The 27,322-nt window shown below is 46.6% G+C and overlaps 1 protein-coding gene across 1 annotated transcript in view; it reads left to right on the top strand.

Moving 5' to 3' along the window:
* The window catches only part of RXRA (retinoid X receptor alpha), a 292,947-nt gene extending 267,878 nt beyond the window's left edge, over window positions 1–25,069 (top strand). Inside the window, exons 7-11 of the mRNA XM_038745913.1 lie at window positions 10,336–10,465; window positions 17,056–17,188; window positions 18,472–18,563; window positions 22,234–22,339; window positions 24,922–25,069. Of these exons, the coding sequence (XP_038601841.1) occupies window positions 10,336–10,465; window positions 17,056–17,188; window positions 18,472–18,563; window positions 22,234–22,339; window positions 24,922–25,069 (609 nt within the window). The remainder of the gene's footprint in view (window positions 1–10,335; window positions 10,466–17,055; window positions 17,189–18,471; window positions 18,564–22,233; window positions 22,340–24,921) is intronic.
* Window positions 25,070–27,322: the final 2,253 nt, after the last annotated feature.

Genomic DNA, 27,322 nt, shown 5'->3' with positions numbered 1-27,322 from the left:
GGGGGATGACGTGGGCCGGGGGTTGATGGTGGGACAGGTGAGAACGAGGCACAGTGAAGAGATTAGCGGCAGAGGAGCGGAGGGTGCGGGCTGGGCTGTAGGAGGAGAGAAGGGAGGTGAGGTAGGAGGGGACGAGGTGATGGAGAGCCTTGAAGCTGAGGGTGAGGAGTTTTTGCCCGATGGATAGGTTGATTAGTAGCCACTGGAGATTTTTGAGAAGGGGAGTAACATGCCCAGAGCGTTTCTGCACAAAGACAATCCAGGCAGTGGCATGAAGTATGGATTGATGTGGGGAGAGACAGGAGGATGGGAGATCAGAGAGGAGGCTGACGCAGTAATCCAGCCAGGATAGGATGAGCGATTGAACGAGCAGGGTAGCGGTTTGGATGGAGAGGAAAGGGCAGATCTTGGCAATGTTGCGGAGGTGAAACCGGCAGGTTTTGGTGACGGATTGGATGTGAGGGGTGAACAAGAGAGCGGAGTCGAGGATGACACCAAGGTTGCGGGCTTGTGAGACGGGAAGGATGGAAGTGCCATCAACAGTGATGGGAAAGTCAGGGAGAGGGCTTTCTCAAAGCCAGAACAGAATCGTTCTGTCCCAGAGGCTCCATGGGTCAGGGATCTGGCTCATTCATTTGGACTTGTGCAGTCTCCCCAGTGTCCCATCTGCACAATTCTCTCAACATTCCTCGCCTTCCCAACAGTGGCGTTGATCCTGGCTCAGTCGGGCACTCCTTTTCCATCTGTCCTCTCTCCGAGGCTCTGGCTTCTGTGATCCCAGCACTGTTCACTGACCACAGGAAAGAGAAGCGTGTATCCCAGAGGGATTGGTGCCCACAACGCTCTTAAATGGCATTTGAAGGAAGGGGTTTAAGTCAGCGACTTGGGGAAGATGCCCCCCAGGTCCCCGTTTCTGGGAGGAACGGGTGCCCTTGGTGCTTGTCCGTTTTGTAATGTTCCGTTGTGGTGCCCTCCCTGGGGCCAGGGAGTGGGAGAACTGCTTCCCGGGAGGAACGAGGGTTGGAGAAGGCACCCTGCCACTCAGTTGCTAAACACGCTGAGACAGGCAGGGCTCTCAGCTGCAGGGGATAATGTTCGAAAGCTGCCTCTCCTGCTACGGTGATTAAAATTCTGTCAGTAAACGCCGCGGCTGTTCCCAGAAAATAGATCTGAAGTGTAATTAAAACAGGGCTCTTGCATGTGGACTGAAGCATGGCTTTATTGATGGGTTTATCTTCCCCTGCCATCTTCTTCCTGTCCACAACCTGCTCAGTGTACCTTGATCTTGTCTATCCCTCCACCGATCCTCGGTCCACATTCTCCCTCGGGCCTGGAACTCTCTTCCCTCTTATATCCAACAGTCCACCACTCTCCGCAGTCAGTCAGTAAATGGCATTTACTGAGCGCTTACTGTGTGCAGAACGCTCCACGCCTTCAAAATCCTCCCAAAATCACATCTTCTCCGCGGCCATCCCAGACTAAGCATTTTATTTCCTCTATCCACCCTCCCCTCTGGGTTGACTATGAATTTGGCTGTGTACCCCTTAAGCATTTTGAGACTCACCCCAGTCCACAGCTGTTATATAAATATTCTTACACTCTACTATTTCCCCTCTCTCTAAGCTATTTTAATATCTGTCTCACCCTGTAATCTGTAAACTCCTTGTGGGCAGGGATCACATCTGCCAACCTCGTTGTAGTATACTCTCCAAAGGGTTTAGTGCAGTGCTCTGCACACAGAAAACACTCAAGAAACTCCAGTGTGCTTTGCACATACTTAGTGCTAAATAAATGTCATCATTATTATTGGAAGTGACCTCAAGAGGTGGGGGCTGGCCTCCCCTTAATTGCTTGTGACTATACGCTCCATGACTGAAATTGCCCGCTCTCCCTTGTAAATCCGTTCCATTCCTCTTCCTCAGGTCTAACCCAAATCTCTCGTACTCCAGTTAAGTGAGCCTTAAAAGGGCTCCCCGCTGAGACATTCTGACATCCGGAGTCCATGTCCCCTTCTTAGGCCACATCTTGCCTCTACCACTTGCCTGTTGTGTGATCTTGGGCAAGTCACTTTTCATCCATTGATTCATTCAATCATATTTATTGAGCACTTATTGTGTGCAGAGCACTGTACTAAGAGCTTAGGAGAGTATAATACAACAACAAACAGACACATTCCCTGCCCACAACAAGCTTACAGATTGAATATCCAATTGAATATCCTAAACACCCAGGAGAGCCAGTCAGATGTCATGAGGTGCCAGGCTTCCCATCATTCAAACTCATCATCCCCAGGGGACATAGCTACTGAGCAAGAGGAAGACTCCAGACTCTTGGGTTCCATGGATCGTGGGGCATGGCAGAATGGAAACCTGAGCGTCCGATGCAGACCGAGACCTCCACGGAATTAATAATACCAATAATATTTGTGGTATTTGGTAAGCTCTTCCTATGTGCAAGCACTGTACTTAGCCCTGGGGGAGGTACAAGGTAATCAGATCAGACACAAATCTAGTCCCATATGGGGCTCTCAGTCTAAGGAGGAGGGAGAACAGGCACTGTATCACCATTTTACAGAAGAGGAAACTGAAGCACAGAAAAGTCATTTATTATTATTCATTTATATTAATGTCTGTCTCCCCCGCCCCCCCTCCCCCCCCCCCGACTGTAAGCTTGTTGTGGGCAGGGAATGTGTCTGTTGTTGTATTATACTCTCCCAAGCTCTTAGTACAGAGCTCTGCACACAGTAAGTGTTCAGTAAATATGATTGAATGAATGAATGGATGAAAAGTGACTTGCCCAAGGTCACACAACAGGCAAGTGGTAGAGGCAGGATTAGAACTCAGGCCCTATGACTCCTTGGCCCTTGATCTTTCCACTAGACTTGCTTAGGACTTCCCTGGTATTCTAGATTCAGCACTATATCCTCATCTCTCTCTAGGTTATCGAGATGTAATGAGTTTGTCTTCATATCATCTTGACCTAAATATACCTCCTCCACCTCACAAAAGCTCTCCAATTTGGGATCCCTGAACAGTGTTCTCAGTTCCAAACTCACACCCTTTTCCCTCTCTCCCTCCCAGATCTCTGCTCCCTGGTCTGTAACTCTGCTGGCCCCTGTATCTTCGATCCATTCCCACCCATCTGGGCTTTGCCCTAGTGATAATAATAATAATAATAATGATGGTATTTATTAAGCGCTTACTTTGTGCAAAGCACTGTTCTAAGCGCTGGGGAGTTTACAAGGTGATCAGGTTGTCCTACGTGGGGCTCACAGTCTTCATCCCCATTTTCCAGATGAGGTAACTGAGGCCCAGAGAAGTTAAGTGACTTGCCCAAAGTCACACAGCTGACAAGTGGCAGAGCCGGGATTCGAACCTAGTGATGGAGTCTCCCATTATAAACCCAGACACATCTCAGTCTAAGAGTGTTTGGGAAGGAACTGAGAAGAGTTGTAGTGGTTTGCATAGTGCCACTCACACCCCCTTATCTCTGTCAGTTGTGGCCCCAGTGGGGCATTGGTCATCACAAGTGGTCAGGTGGGCAGGGGTGCAACTCATTATGATGTTGTGAGAAGTCTATGAACAAGACCCCCTTATGGACTTAGGGGCTGCAACAAATTGCCAATGACCAGCCTTGTGCTGTAGAGCAGCAGGTGGTTGCCATGGCATCTGCCCTGGTAGCTATAGTGGCTTTTGCCACCTGTTGATGAGAGTGACATGGAGTCCTGCGACTTTGGCATGCGATTTTTAGTACTAAAGTGGATAGTGTCCTGATTTCCGGGAGCTCCAAATAGTTGTAGTAGTGAGAGCAAGAAGGTAAATCAGTGTTATGGTTATGGAATGGAAATCTAAGAATTTCATGGGAATCACAGGGCAATATTTAGGGCTGTTTGGATCTTAACTTCCAGTCGCAAATGCCTTTTGGGTCTATTGTTGAGTCTGCTGATTGTAGGTCTGCCTATTGTATATACCAACTCAGTTGTTTAATACCCTATCAAGTGGTTAAAACAGTGATCTCCACTCAGTAAATGTTCAATAAATACCATTGATTGTGAAAAGGTGAATATTTCACCCAATAAATGGGAAGAGTGTCATATTGCCTTTTTGCCCAACCAGAGGTGGATAGCGAGCTTTTAATCTCTCCCGCTGTATCTTGGCCATCTTGGCCATTCTTCCAGTAACCCTCACCATTTGACTTCAATGTTTATGGTGCTTGGAGCTGTTGCCCGGAATTTTTATTGTACTGTGTTGACTCTGCACATTTGTGACTTCAGATGAGTCGTAACCTCTCTGTGCCTTAGTTTCCTCATCTGTAATATGGGGATAAAATACCTGTTCTTCCTCCTACTTAGACTGTGTGAGACAGGGTTAAGGACCATGTCCGCCCTGATTATCTTGTATCTATTCCAGCATTTAGTATAGTGTCTAGCACCTAGTAATTGTGTAACAAATATTATTATTATCATTGTTATTATTTCTGCTGAGCTCTTCTACTTAAATAGCTTCAGCTATTACCTTTATGTAGATGACTTCCAAATCTGTCTGCCTAGTCTCTCTCATCTGACCAGCAATCCCACATCTCCTCTTACCTCCAAATGCCTGCTGACACCTCAAACCTAACAAGTCTAATAATAATTAAAGTATTTATTCAGGGCTTACAATGAAGAATGGCAGCAACCAAAACTCGTGGTCCTCCCCTATTCTCTCTTCCTCCCACCTGGGTAAGCATGGAGCCTTCAGAGATAGAGGCACAAACCAGCTCTCAAAGCCATTTGTGATGCGTGTGGCTCATAAAAGAAGTTAAAGAGCATCGAGTTATATTTGTAATTCACCTCTCAGATCTTTCTGTTCCTTTTTCTTTCACCTTTACCCATCTCTATCTCAATAATAATAATAATAATAAAAGCAATAATATGTATTAAGTGTTTCCTATGTGCCAAACATCAGGCTAAACGCTAGATGCCAAATACCCACATCAGACACAGTCCTAAGAGCCGGTATTTTCTCCCCATTGTAGAGATGAGGACACTGAGGCACAAAGGGGTTAAGTAACTTGTCCAAGGTCCCACAGCAGGCAAGGAGCAGAACTGATTACTCCCTGCCCTGTGTTCTTTCCACAAGGTCACAGTGCCTCCCTAACTACTAAATCAGTCTATCCGTGGAATTTGTTGAGTGCTTACTGTGTGCAGAGCACTGTACTGAGTGCTCGGGAGAGTACAATACAGCAGAGTTGGTAGACACATTCCTTGCACACAAGGAGCTACAGTCTACTAAAACCAAATTACCCATCCTTCCTTCTCCTAATTTTCCTATCTCAGTCGATAATGCCACCATCTTTCTTGTACCAGAAGCCCACAACCTCAATCTTTGTCTCCTTGCCCTCCTTCAACTGTAACATTCAGTCTACTGTCAAATCTTGCTTATTCGTCCTATACAGCATCTCTCACATCTTTCCCCTCCTCTTCACATCAAACAGCTACCACTAGGGTACGAGCTCTAGTCATCTCACAGCTAGAGTACTGTATCAGCCTCCTCACTGGTCTCCCTGCCTCCAGCCTCTCCCTTCTCCACTCTATATTATAGGCAGCTGCACAGGGCATATTCCTGAAGTGTCACTTGGCATACATCTCTCCACTCCTCAAAACCCTCCACTAACTCCCCGTGTTCCTCTGTGTCAAGCAAAACTCCTCACAATTGCCTTTGAGGCTCTCCGCCAATATATCCCACCGGCTCCCAACCTGCTCTCTTTTCTTCCTAAGCAACCCTTCTAACTGTACCTCACTCTTAACTCCTCTGCCTCCATTTTGTTCCTTATTGCTCACTGTTCTCCAGACTTGAAAGTCCCTCCTTCTCACCCATTCCCAACTTGACAGACCACAGCCCTGTTCATATCCAAAACCTTTATGAAAATCTGCCACCTCCAACATGCATTCCCCGATGAGTTTCCAGGATTCCAAGTCATATAAACCCATCAGTCTTCTCTACCACTTATGTATTTATCTACATCCATTCCCAGCACTTCCGAGTAGAAAAGTATTTAGTCAGTTATACATTCAGTTGTGTATTTTAATTAGTTATCCTTTTATATCCATCAATGGTGTTTGATATTTTCCACCCTTCAGTGGAGTTAAAGGGCCTCATGGGCAGGGAATGTGTCATCTGACATATATCTCAAGCCCTCAGTACAGTGCATTGTACCCAGTAGGTGCTCAATAAATGCTATTGCTACTATTAATCAATCGATTGTACTCATTGAACACCTACTGTCTACAGAACACTGTACTAAGCTCTTGGGAGAATACAACACAGTATAACAGAAACATTCACTTTTACATTCTTTAATTCTCAAAGCCAGATTCAGCAAGCCATCGGTCTAACGTAGCAGACTGCGATGAGAGGCAGACGCCTGTGAGCTTTTCTCCTCCTCCCTCCTCTTTCCAGTCTCCTAGTCCCTCAAGGTTTTCCAACAGCGGTGAATAGCATCATCCAATTTGTAATCGCCATCCCACTTGAGCCGTTAGCAGTTCCTTTAAACAGGGATTTGGTCTGTTTAGACTGCATGTCCTACTGAAAAGCAGATGGTTTTTGTTATTAGGTACTATTTCAAAGGGAGCTTTTTTCTCCTGTTTTAATGCTCCAGTTGTTGTGTTTTATGGAATGATGAAACCCTAGCATTCCTGCAGGATAAATCAGTGTGCAAAAGGGCTTTCTTAAAGTCTTTTTTTGCCTTGGGTTTGTAGATGAGAGACTGGTAACAGTGATGAGAGTTGGGGCTGGAGCCCCGGGGGACACTCAGTTATTGTTATCATTATCATTATTGTATTTGTTAAGTGCTAACCATGTGTCAAGGACAATTCTATGTTTGTGGCAGATACAAGTTAATCAGGTCAGACACAGTCTCTCTCCCACATGGGGCTCCCAGTCTAAGTAGGAGGGAGAACAGGCATTGGATCCCCATTTTTCAGATGGGGAAACTAAGTTCCGAAGAAGTGACTTGCCAAGGTCACACAGAAGGCAAGTGGCACAGGCTGGATTAGAACCCAGGTCCTCTGTCTCCCAGACCCATGCTCATTTCACTAGGCCACATATCTCTTCAGTACTTCCTTAACATATTTTTCACTCCTTGGTTTTGGATAGAACACTATTAGGAAGCAGCGTTCTTCTGACTTTGCACATTTCTCTGGATTGAATACCGTGAAATGTCAGAAGGCGTGGTTGTGCATATGCTTACAAAGCCAATCAAGGCACATGTACAGTGGCAGGGCTTTCCGTTAGGCGGGATTCATTAGGAACATAACCTCTGAATTATTGGAAAACCGAATGTATCACACTCCTATCGACTTACCCATTTATGGTATCAGCCAACAACAACTAACTCCTGGTTTACATCATTGTGAGAACTCCCCAAGCATGTCACATGGTGCTTTGCCATAATCCGTTGAGTGGATGGTGGTGTCCAGGTGGGAGAATTTACAAATCGCCTGAGCCCTAATCCCACTTCATCAGCTGTTCCCTGAACTCTCTCTAGGTTCTAATCCCAGCTCAGCCACTTGTCTGCTCTGTAAGCTTATGTAAGTTAACTTCTCTGTGCCTCGGGTTACCTCATCTGTGAAATGGGGATTGAGACTATGAGCCTGGTCGAATCCTAAGGTAATGTGCCTGGCACATAGTAGGTGCTTAACAAATACCATTTAAAGTTAAAAACAGTTTTTGCCTCTGCTCCATCACCCTTTATGGGCCTTGGTATCCTCTGCACCTTAGCAAAGTCACTGAGATGTTGTAGTTTTTTTTCCACCTGAAAAAAGACCTTACAGGTTAGGTTAAATCAACCAATCAGTCAGTCATATTTATTGAGCACTTACTGTGTGCAGAGCACCTTACTAAGTGCTTGGGACAGTACAGTACAACAGAGTTGGTAGACAAATTCCCTGCCCACAGTGAATTTACAGTGTAGAGGGACAGACATTAATATACATAAATAATTGACAGATATATATATAAGTGATGTGGGACTGCGTGAGAGATAAACAGTGCAAATCCAAGTGCAAGGGTGACACAGATGGGAGTGAAAGAAGAGGAAATGAGGACTTAGAAAAGACCTCTTGGAGGAGATGTGCTTGTAATGATTGAATGAATGAATTAATAAGGCTTTGAGGCCAGGGAGAGTAATCATTTGTCAGATATGAAAAGGGTTCCAGGCCAGAGGCAGAATGTGGTAAAGGGGTCATTGTCAAGATAGATGAGATTGAGGTTCAGTAAGTAGTTTGGCATTAGAGTCAAGTGTGCCTGCTGGGTCATAGTAGGAAATCAGGAAAGTAAGGTAGGAGGGGGCAAGGTGATTGAGTGCTTTGAAGCCTATGGTAAGGTGTTCCTGTTTAATAATAATAATAATGATGATGATGGCATTTATTAAGCACCGGGGAGGTTACAAGGTGATCAGGTTGTCCCACGGGGGGCTCACAGTCTTAATCCCCATTTTACAGATGAGGTAACTGGGGCCCAGAGAAGTTAAGTGACTTGCCCAAAGACACATAGCTGACAAGTGGCGGAGCCGGGATTTGAACCCATGACCTCTGACTCTAAAGCCCGGGCTCTTTCCAATGAGCCACACTCCTTCTCTGTTTGATATAGCGGTGGATGGGCAACCACTGGAAACAACCTAACTCGTTTTTTTCAGACATTTTTAGAAACTGTAGCTCCAAGGTCTCCAGCTTTCAACAGAAGTTGCCTACCCACCCCAATTATTTAATTCCATCTCACATATTCTCTGCCATCCATGCACTTTCCCACCATGCTGTCCTATTCCCACCTCCCACATATGTACATGACTCTATTCCCCCACCCATTCTCTCTCTCTCTCTCTCTCTCTCTCTCTCTCTGTCTTTCTCACACACACACACACACATATACACACACACACTCACAGAGAGCCATTGTTCTGCTTTAGCAGAGAGCAGCAGCAGCAGCCAGAGCAGGTGACCAAAGAAAACAGTTCCTGTATGCCTCAGAGCTTTGGGCAGAAGGAAAGACACTCTCTTCTCACTTGTCCTGGGCTTCCCTAGAGATCCCATTATATGCCAAATTGGCTCTGTCCTCTGGAGTGCTTTGAAGTACTCCCAGGGGTTCATGTACTCCTAGTTGACAACCTTTGGTTAACTCATTGGCTGGGTCTGCGTGGGGCAAGTCACATTTTTGGAGTTGATTTTTCTAGTAGAAAATTCCTGTTGTGATATGAATCTGCTTGTGGTAAATCTAGCTCTTGGTGCCAATCCAGTGTTTGTGGAGCTGGGGGAGTGTTTCTGGAACCACCATAGTCCTGTCCCAGAGAACGGGCAAGGCAAGCTGATACCAGAACATCCTCCTGACTGGTGAAGAGCAATTTGGGCTTCTCCAGCTCCTGACGTTTGCCCTTTCCCCTGCTGCCACTATGGGAGGTTTCTCCCCAGAGTCCAGAAAGAAGCTGGTCCCAGGCCCCCAGAACTCCTGGGCTCAGTGTCAGTTGGCTGGATTCCCAAGCTATTTGGGTGTCTTGCACAGCATGTTATCACATAACCACAAACTCCCGTCTGCATGGGTTAAATCTAAGATTTCACCCCAAAGCCATGTGTCATTTGTTTTTTATCAGTAGCCTTAGGTTTAAGTGGAATGGGAGCAGGTCATTTAAGAAACACCAGGGTTTGGGAGTTTGGGGGAAAATAGTAGGACCAGGTGAGTGTGACGATGATTTGAACCAGATTTGAGCCCAAGATGAGACACATGAATGACTAAAGCATTCTAGGAAGAACTCATTCATGCCCTGAGTTAAGATTCTCCCCTTGGGTATTGCTATTTGGTCCATATTGGCAGTGCCTGAGTCTTCAATCCCAAAATGAATCCTCCACTACACTCACACTTTTCCCAGCTCTTCTGGGAATCATCCCTTCCAAACCTTGGTCTTCATCTAATTTCATTCCAAACAGTGGTATCATGGTGTAAAGCCCTGTACTGAGTACTGGGGAAGGTACAAGGTTATCAGTTCCCATATGCGGCTTATAATCTGAGTAGGAGGGAGAACAGGTATTGAATCCCCATTTTTCAGATGAAGGAACTGAGGCACAGAGAAATTAAGTGACCTGCCCAAAGACACACAGCAAAGCGGTGTTGAGCGGTTTTAGAACCCAGGTCCTTCAGACTCCCAAGCTCATGTTCTATCCATTAGGCCTCAATGGGTCAGATAACTGGTCTACTTGCTCCAGAAGATTCCTCCAGAGTAGTGGGGTCATCCTTCAATTTTGCTAAGATGTCTTCCCCTCTATTCTGTTTTTCTACCTCTCAGCCTGCTTCTCTTGGTTTGCAGCCCAATGACCCTGTCACCAACATATGTCAAGCAGCAGACAAACAGCTCTTCACCTTGGTGGAATGGGCCAAGAGGATTCCCCATTTCTCAGAACTGCCCTTGGATGACCAGGTTATTCTGTTAAGAGCAGGTAAGTTTGTATTTCTTAATCACTAGTGGGACTCCAGGGAGGACTGGGTCTGCTTTTTCAGGGAAGGCCTCATGCAGAAGTCATTGGCTAGGGGAACCTATGATAACCATTGAAAATGCAGTTCAGTGCACACTTCCACCTCTCTAGTTCCACCACACTTTTAGGTTATCTTCTTGAGTTCTTCATTCCATCCAATCTCCCTGGAGAACTGCTTTGAACCAGTTGCCAATCACTCTCAGTGATTCGCTGGTCTCATCTCCTTTTGGAAGTTAGGCACATATCAGCAGCCCGAGGCCTCAACGGAGGTAGAAAATTGACAGGCATTTGGTGTCACAGCCAGAAGCCAAAGGCTGGACTGGGTGGATCATTAGCCTGGCTCAGTTTGCCTGTGGACCTATAGTATTCTGTTTGCATAAAAACAACTCAAGTGAAGTCTATTTTGAGTCAAATTAAAGTCGCATTTAAGGCAACTCACTAAACTTGAGAGATGAAACTCTCCCATGTTCCTAGTACAATGCCCAGTACACAATAGATGCTCAGTAAATGCCATTGGTTGGTGAAAATTATGAGATCATAACAGCTTTGTATATCTGAGATTGACCTTCTGTCCTGACTCTACGTCTGGCAAAGCCATAGCGTAACTTGGAAAAGACTGTTCTTGGAGGCGAGAAGATAGTGACAACCTGTCCTTTTTCCTTCTCCAAGAAAAGGATGGAATAAACTCATCCCTGATATGGATGCTTGACCCTGTGTTGGGTTCCTCCAGGGCAGATGGGGAATATCAGTCTGGAAAACAGCTCTGGACTACCAAGAAAAATTCAGGTTCAAAGTGCCTCGAGCTTCAAGCCCAAAAGTCAGTTGGCCTGTTTAGGACGTATTTGGTGTGGTATCTGGTTACTCAGAGGCTGGAGAATTGCAACACAAATTCCTCATTCAGTCCCTGGGATGCAAGAGATATAATTATAAGCTGAGTGGAATGTTGAGAGATGATTTACACTATCTGATTGGCTAACATACAGGGCAGAATTCTGTAGACATGCCCTGTGCAAAACCAACTGAAACTTCATCACTCATAAAACAACAAAACCCAAACATTGGGCTGGGCTTTGTGAAATTAGTATTTTTCCTTCAGCCCTTTGGAGTGGCAGGACGCAGGCTGTTTCTTAGGATTCACAGTGAGGAATCTCACTAGAACCTGAAACCGAACTAAAGTCACCAACCCCTTCCAAACTGCTCAGGTCCCCAGGAACAGCACCTTGGTTATTACTCTTGGTTTCAGAACTGGAACGTGATTACACCATGCTTTCTCAGTTGTGAAAGACAAATCCTGTTATTCCAGACCCCAGCCAGCTTCTTTTCCTTCTCTTGTGGGCAGCAGATACCTCAGGCGTTTTCTGTAAGTTGTTGATGTTCAAGTGGACATGCTCCCTTAGCCGATTCCATGGTTTATAGCCATTTAAGTCACCTTGGAAAGCCTTTGCTTTACTGGGTCAGACCCTTGGTCCATCCAGCATCGAAGGGCTTAGGGGAGCAGCGTGATGGTTGACCTCTTTTTTTATGGTATTTTCAAGCGCTTACTATGTGCCAGTCACTGTTCTAAGTGCTGAGGTAGATACAAATTAATCAGGTTGAGCACAGTCCATGCCCCATGTGGAGTTCACAATCTTAATCCCCATTTTACAGATGAGGTAATAAGCACAGATAAGCTAAGTGACTTGTCCAGGGTCACACAGCAGCTAAGTGGAGGAGTTGGACTAGAACCCAGGTCCTCTGAATCCCAGGCACAGGTTCTTTCTGCCACACCATGCTGTTTCTCAGTAATGATATTCCCATCATGCTGGCACTCCCACACCCAAATGTATTGTAACGTATTGGGTTGGGCTTTAGCTACCATCCACTTCTCCCTCTACATTCACAACTTTCCATTTTGTAGTCCACAATGTTTATAAATCTTCCTCTCAAACTTATTAACATAATGCATTGCATTTGCTTACCATCCCCTGGATGAAGAAGTGTTTCCTTCTGTTCATTTCCATCCACCACCCCACGCTTCTAATGGTCCCATGTTTGTCAACTTCAGTTATCCACAGGGCTGGCTGATGGGTCTGCACTGTGGCTTACCTTGGGGTCGGTCCCATTATGAAACTCTAACTTTGAGGGTGTCACACTTTGGCCTTTCTTATATTTTCCAGTCCCACATGACAGTCTCTTCATTCCCCTGAAGGGCCCAGCATTGGTGAACACGTGCTCTTACTATAGGCATGGGAATCAGAGATCTGAGTGAGTGGATTGAGCAGTTAGTCAGATTTATTGAGCACTTACTGTGTGCCGAGCACTACACTAAGTGCTTGAGAGAGTACAATGCAATAATAAGCAGGCACATTCCCTGTTCACAACGAGTGTACAGGCTAGAAACTGAGCATATTACAGAGGATCCTGGTTTGGGCTGGTAACTGGATCCCTAGCTCCCTCTCATTTCCTGGGGCCATCAGAAACCTCCATGATAACATGGGGAATCTGTTCACGTTGGAGGAGCCCAGGAAGACTTGTGGCTCAACAGTGCTGCTGAAGTGCAAAGCCCCAGGTATGGGACTTACAAACACATCTAATGTCTCATGATAATGAATTTCCTGGGGTCAGGCCTTGGAAACAGGCTCCGTGCCCTAGCTCAGGACTCACTGACGTCCCACATTAAGCTTCCTGACCCCTCTCCTTCAAGGTGCTCCTGAGCCAATCCCAATGGGGTTCACTTCTGATTGCTGCTTGGTCCATTCTCTCACACGGAGGTTGATGGGGGAAGGCTGGAGCCAGTGGAGCGGCAAGTGGGGAGGGGCCTCCTCTGAGCCGATCTGATGCTGGCTTCATCTCATGTCCTGGTTGTAATGTAGCTGAGCAGTGAGCCTATGATCCTGAGTGTGCTAAACCCCGAGCCTGAGGAAGAACTTTGAGGAAGATGCCGGTGGAGAATAGGACTCCACGTATCTTTATTCAGTGGGGACTCAGATAACCTCCCTGAAGTCTTCTAACCCACGGCTTTATGTATTATTGAGCATAGAGAGCAGCCTGCAGAGAGCAGCTGCCCATGAAATATTTAAGGATTATAACTTAGCTAAGAGCGGTGCTTGAATTCATTCATGCATCTGCGGCAGCAGAATTAAAAGGAGCTGTGTTCTTGGAGCAGACAGAAGGGGATGGAGCACCCACCTGCCTTTCAATGGATTCTTAAATGATATAATAATCTTGGGGGTTACTCCAGGGGGAAGAAAACCATCTGGGTTTAGCCACCTTTCTGCCTTTTCCAAACGTACTCTGACAGATAAGGCAGTGGGAGAAACAAGGCTCACCACCTCAGAAACACACCTGGTGCTGGGAGCATTCTGCATAAGATCCATCCGAGGATGTGAAGGTGGGAAGGCCTTGGAAACAGGAGGTCTGGTGCTGTGTGGTTCAGATTTAGGGAAATGGTCAGCCTGATCTCAGCCCTTCTCTTAGTCAAAGTCTGCAATGTCCCCAAACAGCCATTTCTTTTCTTTTCTTTGGTCTGGTTGAGTTTGGATTGTGGGACACTAGCCTGCCCTTTCCTGGCTACTTTCAGTTCCTCCAACATTCCCAGGGACTAGCCAAAGTCCGTGACCTTGATTAGACTCTTGGAGCTTTGTTGAGTTTGGAAATCATGGACACGATGAATCCTAAAACTCGAAGGAATCTGGATGTCAGAGGGATCCGCTCTATGCTTCAAGGAAAGTTAACAACTGAACTACCCAGTATGACAGCTGCTTTGGTAACCTGCTCTAGATGGTTTCCACCTAATAGGGAGAGCCTCCTTCCTTTATCTGACATAAAACTCTCCTGCTTGACCTTAAATCCACTCCCTTTTTTTCAGTCCTCAATGGACCAGTGAACAGCATCCTAATCCATAAAGACCTTTCATTGACCATCACTGTCACCAGGCTAAATTACCCCAGTGCCTTTAACCTTTCCACAGAACAGCTGTCTTCGATCCCGTTGATCATCTTATTTTGCTGTTCTCTAGATGATTAGGTTTTTCTGCATCTTGAAGAGTCTCTCCTGATTGAAACTGATGAGAGTTCTGAGGGGTCTAATCCACGGAGACCATGGGAAGGTATTGCCCTGGTCGCTTTTCAGGTGTGGGGGTAGGAGAATCAATCAATAAATTATATTATGAGTGTTTTCTGTGCGCAGAGCACTGTACTAAGAATTTGGGAAAGTACAATGCAACAGAGTCAGTAGACATGCTCCTTGTCTACCAGGATCTTACAGTCTAGAGGAGCAGCGTGGCTCAGTGGAAAGAGCCTGGGCTTTGGAGTCAGAGGTCGTGGGTTCAAATCCCGGCTCTGCCAATTGTCAGCTATGTGACTTTGGGCAAGTCACTTAACTTCTCTGTGCCTCAGTTACCTCATCTGTAAAATGGGGATTAAGACTGTGAGCCCCCTGTGGGACAACCTGATCACCTTGTAAGCTCCCCAGCGCTTAGAACAGTGCTTTGCACATAGTAAGCGCTTAGTAAATGCCATTATTATTAGAGGGGAAGATGGACGTTAGTATTAGTAAACATATTGCAGCTTTGTACTTAAGTGCTGTGGGACTGAGGGTGGGGTGAATACCAAGTGCCCAAAGATTACATATTCAAGTGCACAGATAATGCAGAAGGTAGAGAGAGTTGGGGAACAGAGACCTTAATTGGGGAAGGCCTCTTGGAGGAGATGTTTCTTCAATAAAGTTTTGAAGGTGAGAGTGGTGGTCTGGCACTTATGGAGTAGGAGGGAGTTCCAGGCCAGAGGTAGGACGTGGGTGAGGGGTTGGCAATGAGATAGATGAGATCGGGGCACAATGAGCAAGCTGGCACTAGAGGAGCACAGTGGGTGGTCTGGGCTGTAGTAGATCTGTGATGGGGAAGCCTTTGTTTTCTACCCCATGACTTTTGGTTTCTCCACTCCCTGCCTCACCCCACTCTGATTAGAAAAGCAGCTGGCTGGTAGAGCTGCTGATTTCAAGTCCCAGAGGGTGTGGGAGGTGGTCTCACCCAAAGTTTTGGAGAAATACCCTGGAATCTTTAATGAGGACTCATTTCCAAGAAAACCTGAGTTCTGCTTCCAGATTTGGTCTAAAACACCTCCCACCCCCTCCCCCCACGCCACTTGCATGTTTTGTTCTCCATAAGGAATAGAGTACAGGGTTTGGTAGAGGGAGCCTAACATAGTTAGTACTACCATCAGTATTCCTTCTCCAACAATAAGAACAGAGTGCTTCAAAGAACAGTTTGATGATTGCCCTCCTCCACCTCCATCCTCACAGTAGGGCAATAACTTCTAACATATAGGGTCTAATGAACACATTTAACTTTTCTCGAGTATTTTAGTAAACTTACCTTCTCTCTCTAATAACCCAACTCTGAATCAATTTTCCAAAAATCTGAACTTTTCTGAGGACTCTAACATTCCAAACATTTCCTCTGACAATTCACTCATGGAATCATCACCTCTGAATCTGACTTCTCTTTTTTTTTTTCTTTTTTAATGGTATTTATCAAGTGGATTTGGTGTGTCAGACACTTTACTTAGTGCTGGATAGATACAAAATAATCAGATTGGACACAGTCCCTGGTCCACACGGGGTTCACAGTCTTAATCTCCATTTTGCAGATGAGGTAACTGAAGCACAGAGAAGTGAAGTGATTTTCCCCACAGCAGACAAGTGTCAGAACCAGGATTAGAACCCAGGTCTTTTGGATTCCCAGGCCCAGGCTCTATCCGCTAGCCCACACTGCTTCTCCTCAGCCTTCTCACATCCCTCTAATATCCTTCTTGGACCTACTGGCCATGGATCTATCCAAACAGGCTCTCCAGGGGAGCTTGTTGAGAATTCTAGAAAGATACAGTCTGCAATGGGCTTGGCTTAGTGAAGGACCCTAAATTGGGAAAGCCGTCAGTCAATTCCTAGCATTTATCAATCAGTCATTCTATTTATCGAGGGCCCACTGTGTGTAGAGGACTGCATTTAGCATTTGGGAGAGGGGAGAGTACTGCAGAAGAAAAAGACACTACCTCTGCCATCAAAAAGCCTAAGTGTACCCAAAGAGACAGACCCTTAAAGAACAGTGCTTTGCACATATTACGCGCTTAACAAATGCAATCATTATTATTATAAATTTCCCCTTAGAAGGAAAAAGAGAAAGGAAAGATGAACAAGTAAATAAGTAGTAATAGTAGCATATATTGAGTGCCCCCTTGGTGTGGTGAAGTCTAACAGGCACTTGGGAAGCACAGAATAGTGAGACGACATGTTTCCTTCTCACAAGTAGCGTGCCCTCTTTTGGGGAAGATAATAAAGAGTGCTTAAGTAGTAAAATATACAATCTATATGTATAAAACCTCTATGGGTAGTTTTGGGGACTGAAATACTGTGGTGTTAGTTACGAGGATGTGAACTAGGAAGAAGAAAACTGATCAGGTAATGCCTTCTGGAGGAGGTGGGATTTCAGTAGGAGGCCTTGCTGAGCTTCTCACTGTCCCTTGCCAAGGTGGGTTCTCTGCTGTATAACCCAAGATCCCTATGTCTTTCCCTTCTAGGCTGGAATGAGCTGCTCATTGCCTCGTTCTCTCACCGCTCAATAGCAGTGAAAGATGGCATCCTCCTCGCCACAGGCCTGCACGTTCATCGGAACAGCGCCCACAGCGCAGGAGTCGGCGCCATCTTCGACAGGTGGGGGCCAGCCTCGGCCTGGGTGGCAGGGGGTGCCTGAGTCCTTCTCTTTTGATATTCCATCCCTCCGCTAAGAATGATTTTCCCTATCATCCTCCCTGGCAGTTTCTGCCCCTGGTTTAGAACAAGATCCAAGGCCTGTCCATTTGGAGGAAAATCTAAAGCTGGGGTTGTGGGTAGGGCTCAGTAGAGGAGGGATGGGCAGATGGATCCCTAGGGTTTTGCAAACATTATTTACCTCTTTCTCTTTGGTTTGCTTTAGCCTCTGCTTTCTAGCAAAACTGGCTCTCCAGTGTATGCTCTTCCATGAGGCAAGGAATTTTTAAGACAAGAAATGAGAACTCAATCTCTAACTTCTCCCTGGCCCCTCTTCCTGCATTCCTCAAGTAACCAAATAATCAGTATGGAAGTGAAAATTTCCCTCCACACCAGGTCTTGGTGAGGCCTAACCCCAGCAACCTTGGAGCAGAGCCCTGGGATTGCTGGACTCGAGGGCAGGAAGAACAATGCCAGGAGACTGTGCCGGCCAGATCCTTCCGGTCTTCAAACTCCTCCTCCTTCTCCTCCTCCTTCTCCTTCTCCTTCTCCTCCTCCTCCTTCTCCTCCTCCTCCTCCTCCTCTTCTCCCTGACCCACTTCACCACCCCAACGGGATGGGAAAGGATGTGGTGCTGGCTTCTGAGGCTAGGGCAGAATACACTCAGAACTGGGAGCTGAGCCCCATGTGCTAGTTTTGAGCTCCTGAATACCGTTTGAGAAAATGTGTTCAGGAACAGCGTAGGTCCCGGGATCCTCAGGACTTTGAAAGGATTGGCTGGACCTCACAAAGATCCCCCATGGACTCATTTTACAGACCAGGAGGATCCAAATAGGAGACAAACTTAGGAGTTCAACTCAGGGGTCCTGACCTTACCCCAGTTCCAAAGACCCAGGGCCCATTCTCGCACTGAGAGATCCAGAGACGCTGGTCCAGGGAGTGGGAAGCTTTTTGTCAAACCTGAGCACTTGGAATAACAGAAAAGGCAAAGCTGAAAAGAACTGGCAGAGACATTGAATTTTACACTAGTTTTAGCCCTTCCTTCCCATTTTTTGGTCAAGAATTCCCCTATTGTGACATTCCCTTTTTCCATTTTTCTCAAAAGCCCATCCTAGTTTCAACCCTCTGTTATCTCCTCGGGGTGACAGGATCCTGACACACTGATGAATTTTGAAGGTGCACTCGGAATGAAAGGCCTTGTTTCATTGCTTTTCTTTTTTCATTTCTTTTTTTCCCTTCCCCCGCAGAGTCCTGACAGAACTCGTGTCCAAAATGCGAGACATGCAGATGGACAAGACGGAGTTGGGCTGCTTGCGAGCCATCGTCCTCTTCAACCCCGGTACTTACAGCTTCCACACATTCAAATTCCAATTCTGTCTGCCAACTGCAGCCTGGAGTTCAACCAATGCTCAATTCTCTGGTTTCCTTCTGGTCCAAGTGACCTGGGACCCAGGAGGTAGAGGGCCAGAGAGTGGCTCTCAGATAGTCCCAATGATCCTCTTGTTGGAACAGGGCTTTCCAGAGACTTTAATCCAGGACCCTCTCTTCCTTTGGCAACTAAAGGTGGTTTGAGAAGCCCCTTTTCAACATTTGGGACTCATTTTCCATTTCAATGTGCTTTACAGTTGGTGTTCTGGATTCTCATGGATTCTCCATTCCCCCAGTTGTTCCTTTCCCCTCGACACTACAACAGATAGCAGCCATGTTCCTTTCTCTAAAGCTCCTCCTTCTTATCCTTCTTTCCCCACCTCTACTGTATCTTTGGGCCTCTGAGGACGGTTAAACACTCCCCAAATTCCCTGAAGCCATATTTTAGAAGTTAGTGTCTCCGATCCATCGATTTTCTAGGGCAGGTCAGCCCCACTAGGGCTAAAGTTGGGGAGAGAGCTGGTGGGAAGACATTGATTCCTGCTTTTTCCCTTTGCCTCACCCAAGAATATCCAGGCTAGTTTTTCTTTAGGTCTGTGGGCCTGGGGAAATTGCAAGGATGAAATAGAGAGGCATGCTATGTGGCTTTAGATCTTCAGGCAACTGGACCAAGAGCTTTGGTTTTCAGTGTTCAAGAGCTACAAGACAGAGACAGGGACTGTGTCCAATCTGATTAACTGGTATCTACCTCAGGGGTGAGAACATATAATATTTGACATATAATATATGATATATATAATATAATAATAATATAATAATATAATATATAATATAGTATTTGACATATAATAAGAGCTTAGTAAATATAATTATAATAATATAATAATATAATATAATATATAATATAGTATTTGACATATAATAAGAGCTTAGTAAATACCATCAGCAAAAAAACACTGTTTCCCAACCCATTTTGGAAAATCATGCAGAGCATGATGTATTCTGGAGTTTGCACATAGTGAGCACTCAATAAAATAAAGTAAAATAAAATAAAATCAATAAAGAAGCAGTATGGCATAGTGGTTAGAACACTGGCCTGGGAGTCAGAAGGTCATGGGTTCTAATCATGGCTCCTCCACTTGGGGAGTCACTTCACTTCTCTAGGGCTCAGTCACCTCATCTGTAAAATAGGGATTGAGATTGTGAGACCCACATGGGGCAGGGACTGTGTCCAACCTGATTAAATTGTGTCTACCCCCAGAGCTTAGAACAGGGCTTGGCACATAGTAAGCACTTAACAAGTACCATAATTAATAAATACAATTGAACTCCCTTTCCCTTTCTCAATGGTGCCTTTCCTAATCCCCTCATTCCCCCTCAGTCCCCTCACCCCCCACCCCCCAAGGAATTCCTCACAGTGCTTTTTACCAATGATCCACAGTCCCTCACCTAAAAGTTCTGATAACCCTCTTGTATGTCTCTGGGTTGCGGTATCTTGGACCCAAACTCAAATGCACCTGTTTGGCTTGGCCTCATAGGTCAGTCTGCAACCCATGGGGGTGGACAAGGAATCTTGAGGCCCTCCCAGACCACAGGAACATTTGAAAGCTTTTCTACATAAAGATTGAAGGTTACAGGCTGCCTAGCAAGTTAATTAAGCACAGATATCTTCTGACACTTCCTGCACTGCCCTCGCCTCCCCTGCTGATTGGCCTGACAGACACCCCCATATGATAGCCACCCCCAACTTCTGACTCAGAAAATTTGACTATTCAGATCCCCATTTGGGTTTGCGGGATGGACAGGGCAAGTGGGAGAGGGTGGAGGGGAGGGAACAGTTAGGTGGATCAGCTCAGTATTAGAGAAAGTCAGCTCTATAGGGTGAAGAAGTTGACCCTGTCAGATCCATTCTGGGAGGTTCAGGAATGAAACAGTCTCCTGGAAAATATCTCCCCCTTTCCTCAAGCAGACTCTGAGGAACGTAGACCGTGGCAGAGACATGGACGGAAAACTTCCAGAAGCCCCTTGCTTGAGCCAAAAAACACAGTAATGGCTGAGATGAGGGAAAGGAAGAGGGTTAGGACAGAATCTAATAATAGTGACTGTGGTATCTGTTAAGTGCTTACTATGTGCTAAGGATTGTACTAAGCATTGGGGTAGATACAAGATAAATAATCACACGTGGAGTTCACATCACACGTGGAGTTCCTACAATACCTGTAGGAAGGGAGCACAGGTATTTCATCCCCCTTATGCAGATGAGGGAACTGAGGCCTGGACAAGTAAAGTGGAACACTCTAGAGTGTTCCCCTTGAGAAATCAGAAAGAGAAAGGTAATGCCGAAGGGTCCTGAGGTCTTGAGGTTGTTCAAGCCTGCAGGAGAAATGAAGCAGTTGGTGAAACAGATTAGGCTGGTGGACTTGGACTGGGTTTGGAGATTGTCAAGATTTTCAGAGTCAGCACATCGAGGACCATGGGGAAGTTAAAAATGTCTGTTCGAAACCCAAATCCTCTGTTCTTCAGACCACTTGGCTGCTTGGTGATACGTTTAATCACGACAGACCCTTTACAAGCTATACAAGTCTAACAGTGGGAAATAGTTGAATAGGTAAAATTGGTCTTAAGTGTTGAGAGACACTTGGAAAAAGTGTTTAATAAAGAGCTCTAGAGAGAGGTTAGCCCTCTCTAGGAAATAGATATGGAAGCCTCATAATTGTTATCGTTATCAGTTAACAGGCACTGGACACTTGAGATATCGAGATGCTGAAAAGCATGTCGTGAAGATGTAGTCCAGGTCCCAAAGGGGCTAATGTCCTTAAGCAGTGGCTGACCTAGTGATTTGTCCTTAGCTGTAGGGTTACCTGGTCAAATTTAATATTAGCTGAAAAGGTCTTCCCCCAGCCCCAGACCCATCCGGTAGGTCACCAGTGCCCGAGACAAGACACTGGCCATGATGCCGATGCTTAAAGCCACACCTCAAGCCCAGTAGCTTATCAATCAGTCAGTTGTAATTATTGAACACTAATTAGGTGCAGAGCATTGTGCTAAGTGCTTGGGAGAGTACAACAGAGCTAGTAGACACAACCCTCACCCCCAAGGAGCTTAAAAATAGGGACTGAGCTGACATTGATCAGATTGGGTTGGTTAGACCGAACCTTCCGATTTCCTACTTGGAGACGGGCCATTCAGCAGTGTTTAAATCGACAGAGGCCTGAATCACTGAGGGTTACCCAACGCCCCCAGCAGCAGAAACAGGGTGACCCCTCCAAAGAGCCTGGGGTCTGTTAATAATAATACTAATGATGGTGTTTATTAAGTGCTTACTATGTGCAAAGCACTGTTCTAAGCGCTGGGAAGGGAACAAGGTGATCAGGTTGTCCCATGGGGTGCTCACAGTCTTCATCCCCATTTTACAGATGATGCAGCTGAGGCCCAGAGAAGTTAAGTGACTTGCCAAAAGTCACACAGCTGACAATTGGTGGAGTCGGGATTTGAACCCATGGCCTCTGACTCCAAAGCCCGTGCTTTTTCCACTGAGCCATGCTGCTTCTCCTGCAGTTGGGGTTGTTGCAGGGCTGTCGATCTGCCTGGAAGGCTCACCTACCTCAGCCCCAAACTAACTTTGGCGTTTGTCATTGCAGACTCAAAAGGCCTCTCCAACCCTGCCGAGGTTGAGGCTCTACGGGAGAAAGTTTACGCATCCCTCGAGGCTTACTGCAAACACAAGTATCCCGACCAGCCAGGAAGGTAAGTGTCTGTCTAATGTCTTTCCTGCCCCGGGGGTTGGGGACAGACAGGCAAACGTGTGCTGGGACGGGGCAGCCCCAAACCACCAGGAAGCTCCTGTGCTTGGATGCCAGAGTTGGGAGGTTAGCAGGAGTGCAAGGAAGGGACAGAAGCAAGCTGGTGAAGTTAATCTTCCAAGAGAAGCAGCATGGCCTATCAGAAAGAGCCCGGGCCTGATAGAGGACCTGGGTTCTAATTCCAGATGTACCACTTGTCTGTACTGTGACCTTGAGCAAGTCATTTCACTTCTCTATGCTTCCATTACCTCCTCTGCAAAATGGGGATTAAGACTGTTAGCCCCATGTGGGACAGGGACTGTGTCCAACCTGATTACCTCAGATCTACTTCAAAGGTTGATACAGTGCCTGGCACATATTAAGCACTTATGAAATCCCATTTTAAAAAAAATCAAGTTTCCTTGTGAAATGGGTTGTCAACCAGGTACTACAGGGCTGTGACTTCTTCCCGAGGCAGGGAGCAGACAGTAAATTCTGAATGGGTTTCCGGGTTTTTTCCAAGGGTGAGCATGCTGGCTTCCCCAGGGCAAGATAGGGGAAATCAAAAGAAGGGAACACCCAAACTCCAACCCCAAGACCTGTCAGCCCTGTACCCCAGCCCCTGCCCCACTGCCCAGCTCCCAGGTCCTTGGCCCGCCACATGCTCCGAACAGACAGGAGAGAGGATGAAGTCCGGCTACGTGCCCAACTGAGCGCCCAAGTCACCCTCCTCCCCCGGGTCTCCAGCCCGAGCCACGGGCCGGCACGCTCACAGTTAAATGTGTCCGAGGAGCCATGGCCATCATCTGGTTTGGTTTAACGTGAAACTTCCTGGATGGGGATGGCAGGGTTGATTTGTTTTTCCTGGCTGGGAGCCCTGTGTTCTCGCCAGCTCAGCAGAAAACAGCCAGTTCCCTGGCATCACTCCAGCCTTTAAACTGCATTTTCCTTTTTTAAAACACTGATTGTATGGCAACAAACCACAAGAAAAATAAAAAGATGTTTTGTTAATTATTAATAAGCATCACACCCTCCCCCACCACTGACCCTCCTTTAATATCCATACAGGGAAATTTAAGTATGCAGGGCGAGAGCTGAGCTCTCTGTGCAAATGTCTTAAAGAGACATCCACTCATGCTTTTCTCCCAGAATCTTCCTCTGTTTACAAGAAGGTCCTGAGTTAAATCTTAATCCTTCCATGTCCCTTGATTCAGTTTGATGCCCAGGCCAGCAATAGCTCTTAAAGAAAACTTGTTCATTCCAAGAGAAGCTGACAAGCTCTCAACAATGACTTAAATCCTGGTGACCCTTGGATAGCACAAAGCCCAGGAAAGAGCAATTTGAGAGTCTCCACCCTCTTGGTTGAATTTTGCCAATTCTACTAGACTGTACACACTGAGCATGCTCAGAAAAATCCAAATCTGCTACCTTCCCCATTGATAGAAAGGAGCCTTGATCTAATTTTTAATCTAAGGGATTAGTGTGAAGCAGCATGACCTAGTGGATAGAGTGCAGGCGTGGGAGTGAGAAGGGCCTGGGTTCTAATCCCACCTCTGCCACTTGTCTATGTTGTGACTTTGGGAAAGTCACTTCACTTTTCTGGGCCTCAGTTACCTCATCTGTAAAATGGGGATTAAGACTGTGAGCCCCATGTGGGACAGGGACTGTGTCCAACCTGATTACCTTGTATCTACCCCAGCGCTTAGAACAGTGCTTGGCACATAAAATGTGTTTAGTTACTACCATCATTAAGGGACCTGCTAAGTGATGGGAGGCATGGTAACAGTGGCGGGAGAGGGGGTCCAAGACAGCTGGCCCGGGGCAGCTTGGACGAGGTAGGGCAGGGGAATAGGGAGAGACCCAAATATAGACTACCTGATTTTACTGGCCCCTCACTAGGTTCATGTGGCTGGTGTGATTCTCTCCTTGGCTATTCTGCCTCTCCTCTTGGGTATTGTCAGGGAGGATGTTGTTGATTGGTCAGAAACTCCTGATGCACATGTGAGAGTTTTTGACAATCCACTAGCTTCCATGCTTCACTGATATAGTAGATTCCCCAAGCAGAGTATGGGGTGTGGTTCTCTTTCTCACCTTACAGGTAACAAAATCAAAATCCCAGGGAGTTAGCTGAAGTCTTGGGGAGGGGGCTGGGTTCCCCCAACCCCAGAATCCTGGCTTCCCCATTGCTCTCACGGTTCAGGTTCACAGGGCTGTGGGGGGAGATGGTGAGCCAGGTGGGATTGCCTTGGGGGATACAGGGAAAGATGCAAGATTGGAAGCTGACAGCCCTGAAATGTGCCAGAGAATTCAAGTTGCTAAAGCTACTTTGGCCCTAATCATCTTGATATTGAACCACCACCCCACCACCCCCCACCGCCCAAATATAAATCCAGACAATTCTGTCCAATGTGTATTTTAGAGCCTAAATATTCAGGATCACTTGTGAGTGTTGATGGCTTCTGAAGTAGAAAAAAAGGTGCTTTTAAACCATGCCATTCATGTTTCTTTCCTCTTCTCCCCCTCCTCCCACCCACCTCCCTCCTGCAGGTTTGCAAAGCTCTTGCTCCGTCTCCCTGCCCTCCGGTCCATCGGCCTGAAATGCCTCGAGCACCTCTTCTTCTTCAAACTAATAGGCGACACACCCATTGACACCTTCCTGATGGAGATGCTGGAAGCGCCTCACCAAATGACTTAGAAAACCCCCATCAGGGCCGGGTCAGTCGTTCCACCCTCCGGGAGCAGCAGTTGGGACAAGCCGAGATCTAATCCACCTCCCGCTTCCCTCCCCACATCTCCCCATTGATGCCAGAGACAACGTTTGCTCTTCTCTCTCCAACCCAGACGGCAGCCTTGGCCTTTCTTGTCCCGGGTGCTGTAGTTGACTTTTCTGGCTCACTTGGTCATCGCTCCATCAAAGAAATCGATAGTTCTTATTGAATGTTTTTATTGATTTTCTTGAGATGACGGGCATTGGGTTTAAAGAAGTAAAATGAGAGAAAACTGGTCCAGTAGCCGACCAAGCCAGCTTCCCTCTCTGTCCCCTCCATTGCCCTTTCTCGGCTGGGTTTTCTTCTCACTTGCGTTTAAAGAGTGATCTGAAATTGGTGTTGGATGGCATAGGGTGGGAGACTGAATAGAGAGCAGGGAAAGGTGTTCACCTCTCTGGCCTCCACTCATGGAGGATAGAGGGTTCTTTGGTTGTTTTGTTTTGGAAATCATCCACTTTTTGTTTTTAAATTGTCAAGTATTGATTTCTTCAAAAAGAAGAAACACTCTCTCAGTATTGGTGGTTTGGCCGTTCCCATCGCCAGCCTGTTTGTTTAGGCTCCCAGTGCCCCTCTCAGAAAAGGAAAAGGGAGAGAAAGGGCTGGGGAACAGGCATCAGGGGGTTACTTGCCATCTCGATTTTCCGAATGACCCCTCTGTAGCATAGCAGCTGGTCATGCCAAGCCTACCCACCTCCCCCTTTCTTTTAGGTGGGGGCTGGTTCAGCTGTTGCCACTGAACACCCCACTCACCTCCACCCAGAGCAGTAGGGTGAGCCATTTTTCCAAAGATAATTCTCTCAGTAATGGAGCCAATCTAAACTGGAGTCAACTTCAATGCACAGGTTTTTAGAGGTTGCTTTAAAGCTGCAGTGGTTCAAACCTTCCCTGGGCCCCACCATATCCCTTCTGTACTTCTACCCAGCTTCCTGTCGAACCATTCAAGTCCTTACCCAAATCCACATTTTGGCCTTTGCTCATTGTTCCAGTGCCCAGACTTCTTCTCTTCTAAGTGGGTTGTTATTTTGTCATTAGAGAAAGTCTCTGGATATTCCAGGGACTAGCCACTGAGAAATAAGGACACCGATCACTGTGTTTGGTTTTCCCTCCTTCAAAGTTGCCTGTCTGCTTAGCTCTTTGCCAGCCTCTTGGAAGAAAGCTGGAGGCTCAGAGTGCTAGAGGGCAAGGCCAGACTACCCCCGACCAGATGACCAGGAAAATTTCCTTAATTCCATGCCCAAGGGGAGCACTTTCTGAGGTGAGGCTTCTGGGCATTGGTGACCACCTGTGTGTCATCCCAAAGGGGACAGGGTTGGGGGCAGATATCTCTTGCAGAAAAGTGCAATAAGTGTAGTTTCTATCATAGACCAGATGCCCAAATGCCTTCTGGGGGATATCAAATCCTGTTATTGGATAAGTAGAGAGCACTTAGGGTAGGGCCCATGTCAGTTGTGTGCTTCCATGGAGGACCTTAATCAAGTTCTTAATATTCAAACAGATTCATAGCATCAAACTAAAACAAGGAGTTGTAGGGCCTTCAGAATCATGGGTCATGTCATCATTAGGGAGAGTGAGATGTGGGATCACCAGGAAAGAGACCTAGAAAGAACTCCCTCCCACAGCACATCTAAGGAAGTAGTGGCAACAGCTGTCTGTAAGGTCTTGTCCAATACTTTGCAACTAGTTCTGGCAGACCAACTGACGGATGGTTGCATGGGGTGACTACCCCTAGCCAGTCTTGATCTAAAAATTGTACCAGCCAGACCAGAAAATTAGGACCCAAGGACCACGTTGGCGTGTTCCATCCAGGCTTTATCCTAGATATGCTGATGGGGAGGTGGCCAGCAGGGTTTTGGGGGAAGCAGACCCGCCAGTCCTGGGAGAGTGGAGATCTGATCCAGGAAGCTCCCAGAGACTGTGAGTCTCAGAGAGCTTTTCTCAGAGAGCTCCCAGACAGGGCACACTCTGGGCCAGCGTGCTCCCTGTATGTTGGTAATGGGGAGCATGTGCCTGCCCCAGCTCACTTCCCAGGCCTAAGGATGCCCTTCAGGGCATCAAAATGGAGGACCATTTTGAATAACTGCCTTTCTACTCTTTGGAAGACTTCCACAGGCACTTTTTCCTTCAGCATGCAGCTCTATTTACCTTCGCGTTTCAGACGTGTGCTGCTCCCTCTGCCAGGT

Source organism: Tachyglossus aculeatus, chromosome 4 (genome assembly GCF_015852505.1).
Source record: "Tachyglossus aculeatus isolate mTacAcu1 chromosome 4, mTacAcu1.pri, whole genome shotgun sequence".
In the NCBI taxonomy this organism is placed as follows: domain Eukaryota; kingdom Metazoa; phylum Chordata; class Mammalia; order Monotremata; family Tachyglossidae; genus Tachyglossus; species Tachyglossus aculeatus.
This window is presented reverse-complemented; position numbering and strand designations above follow the sequence as displayed.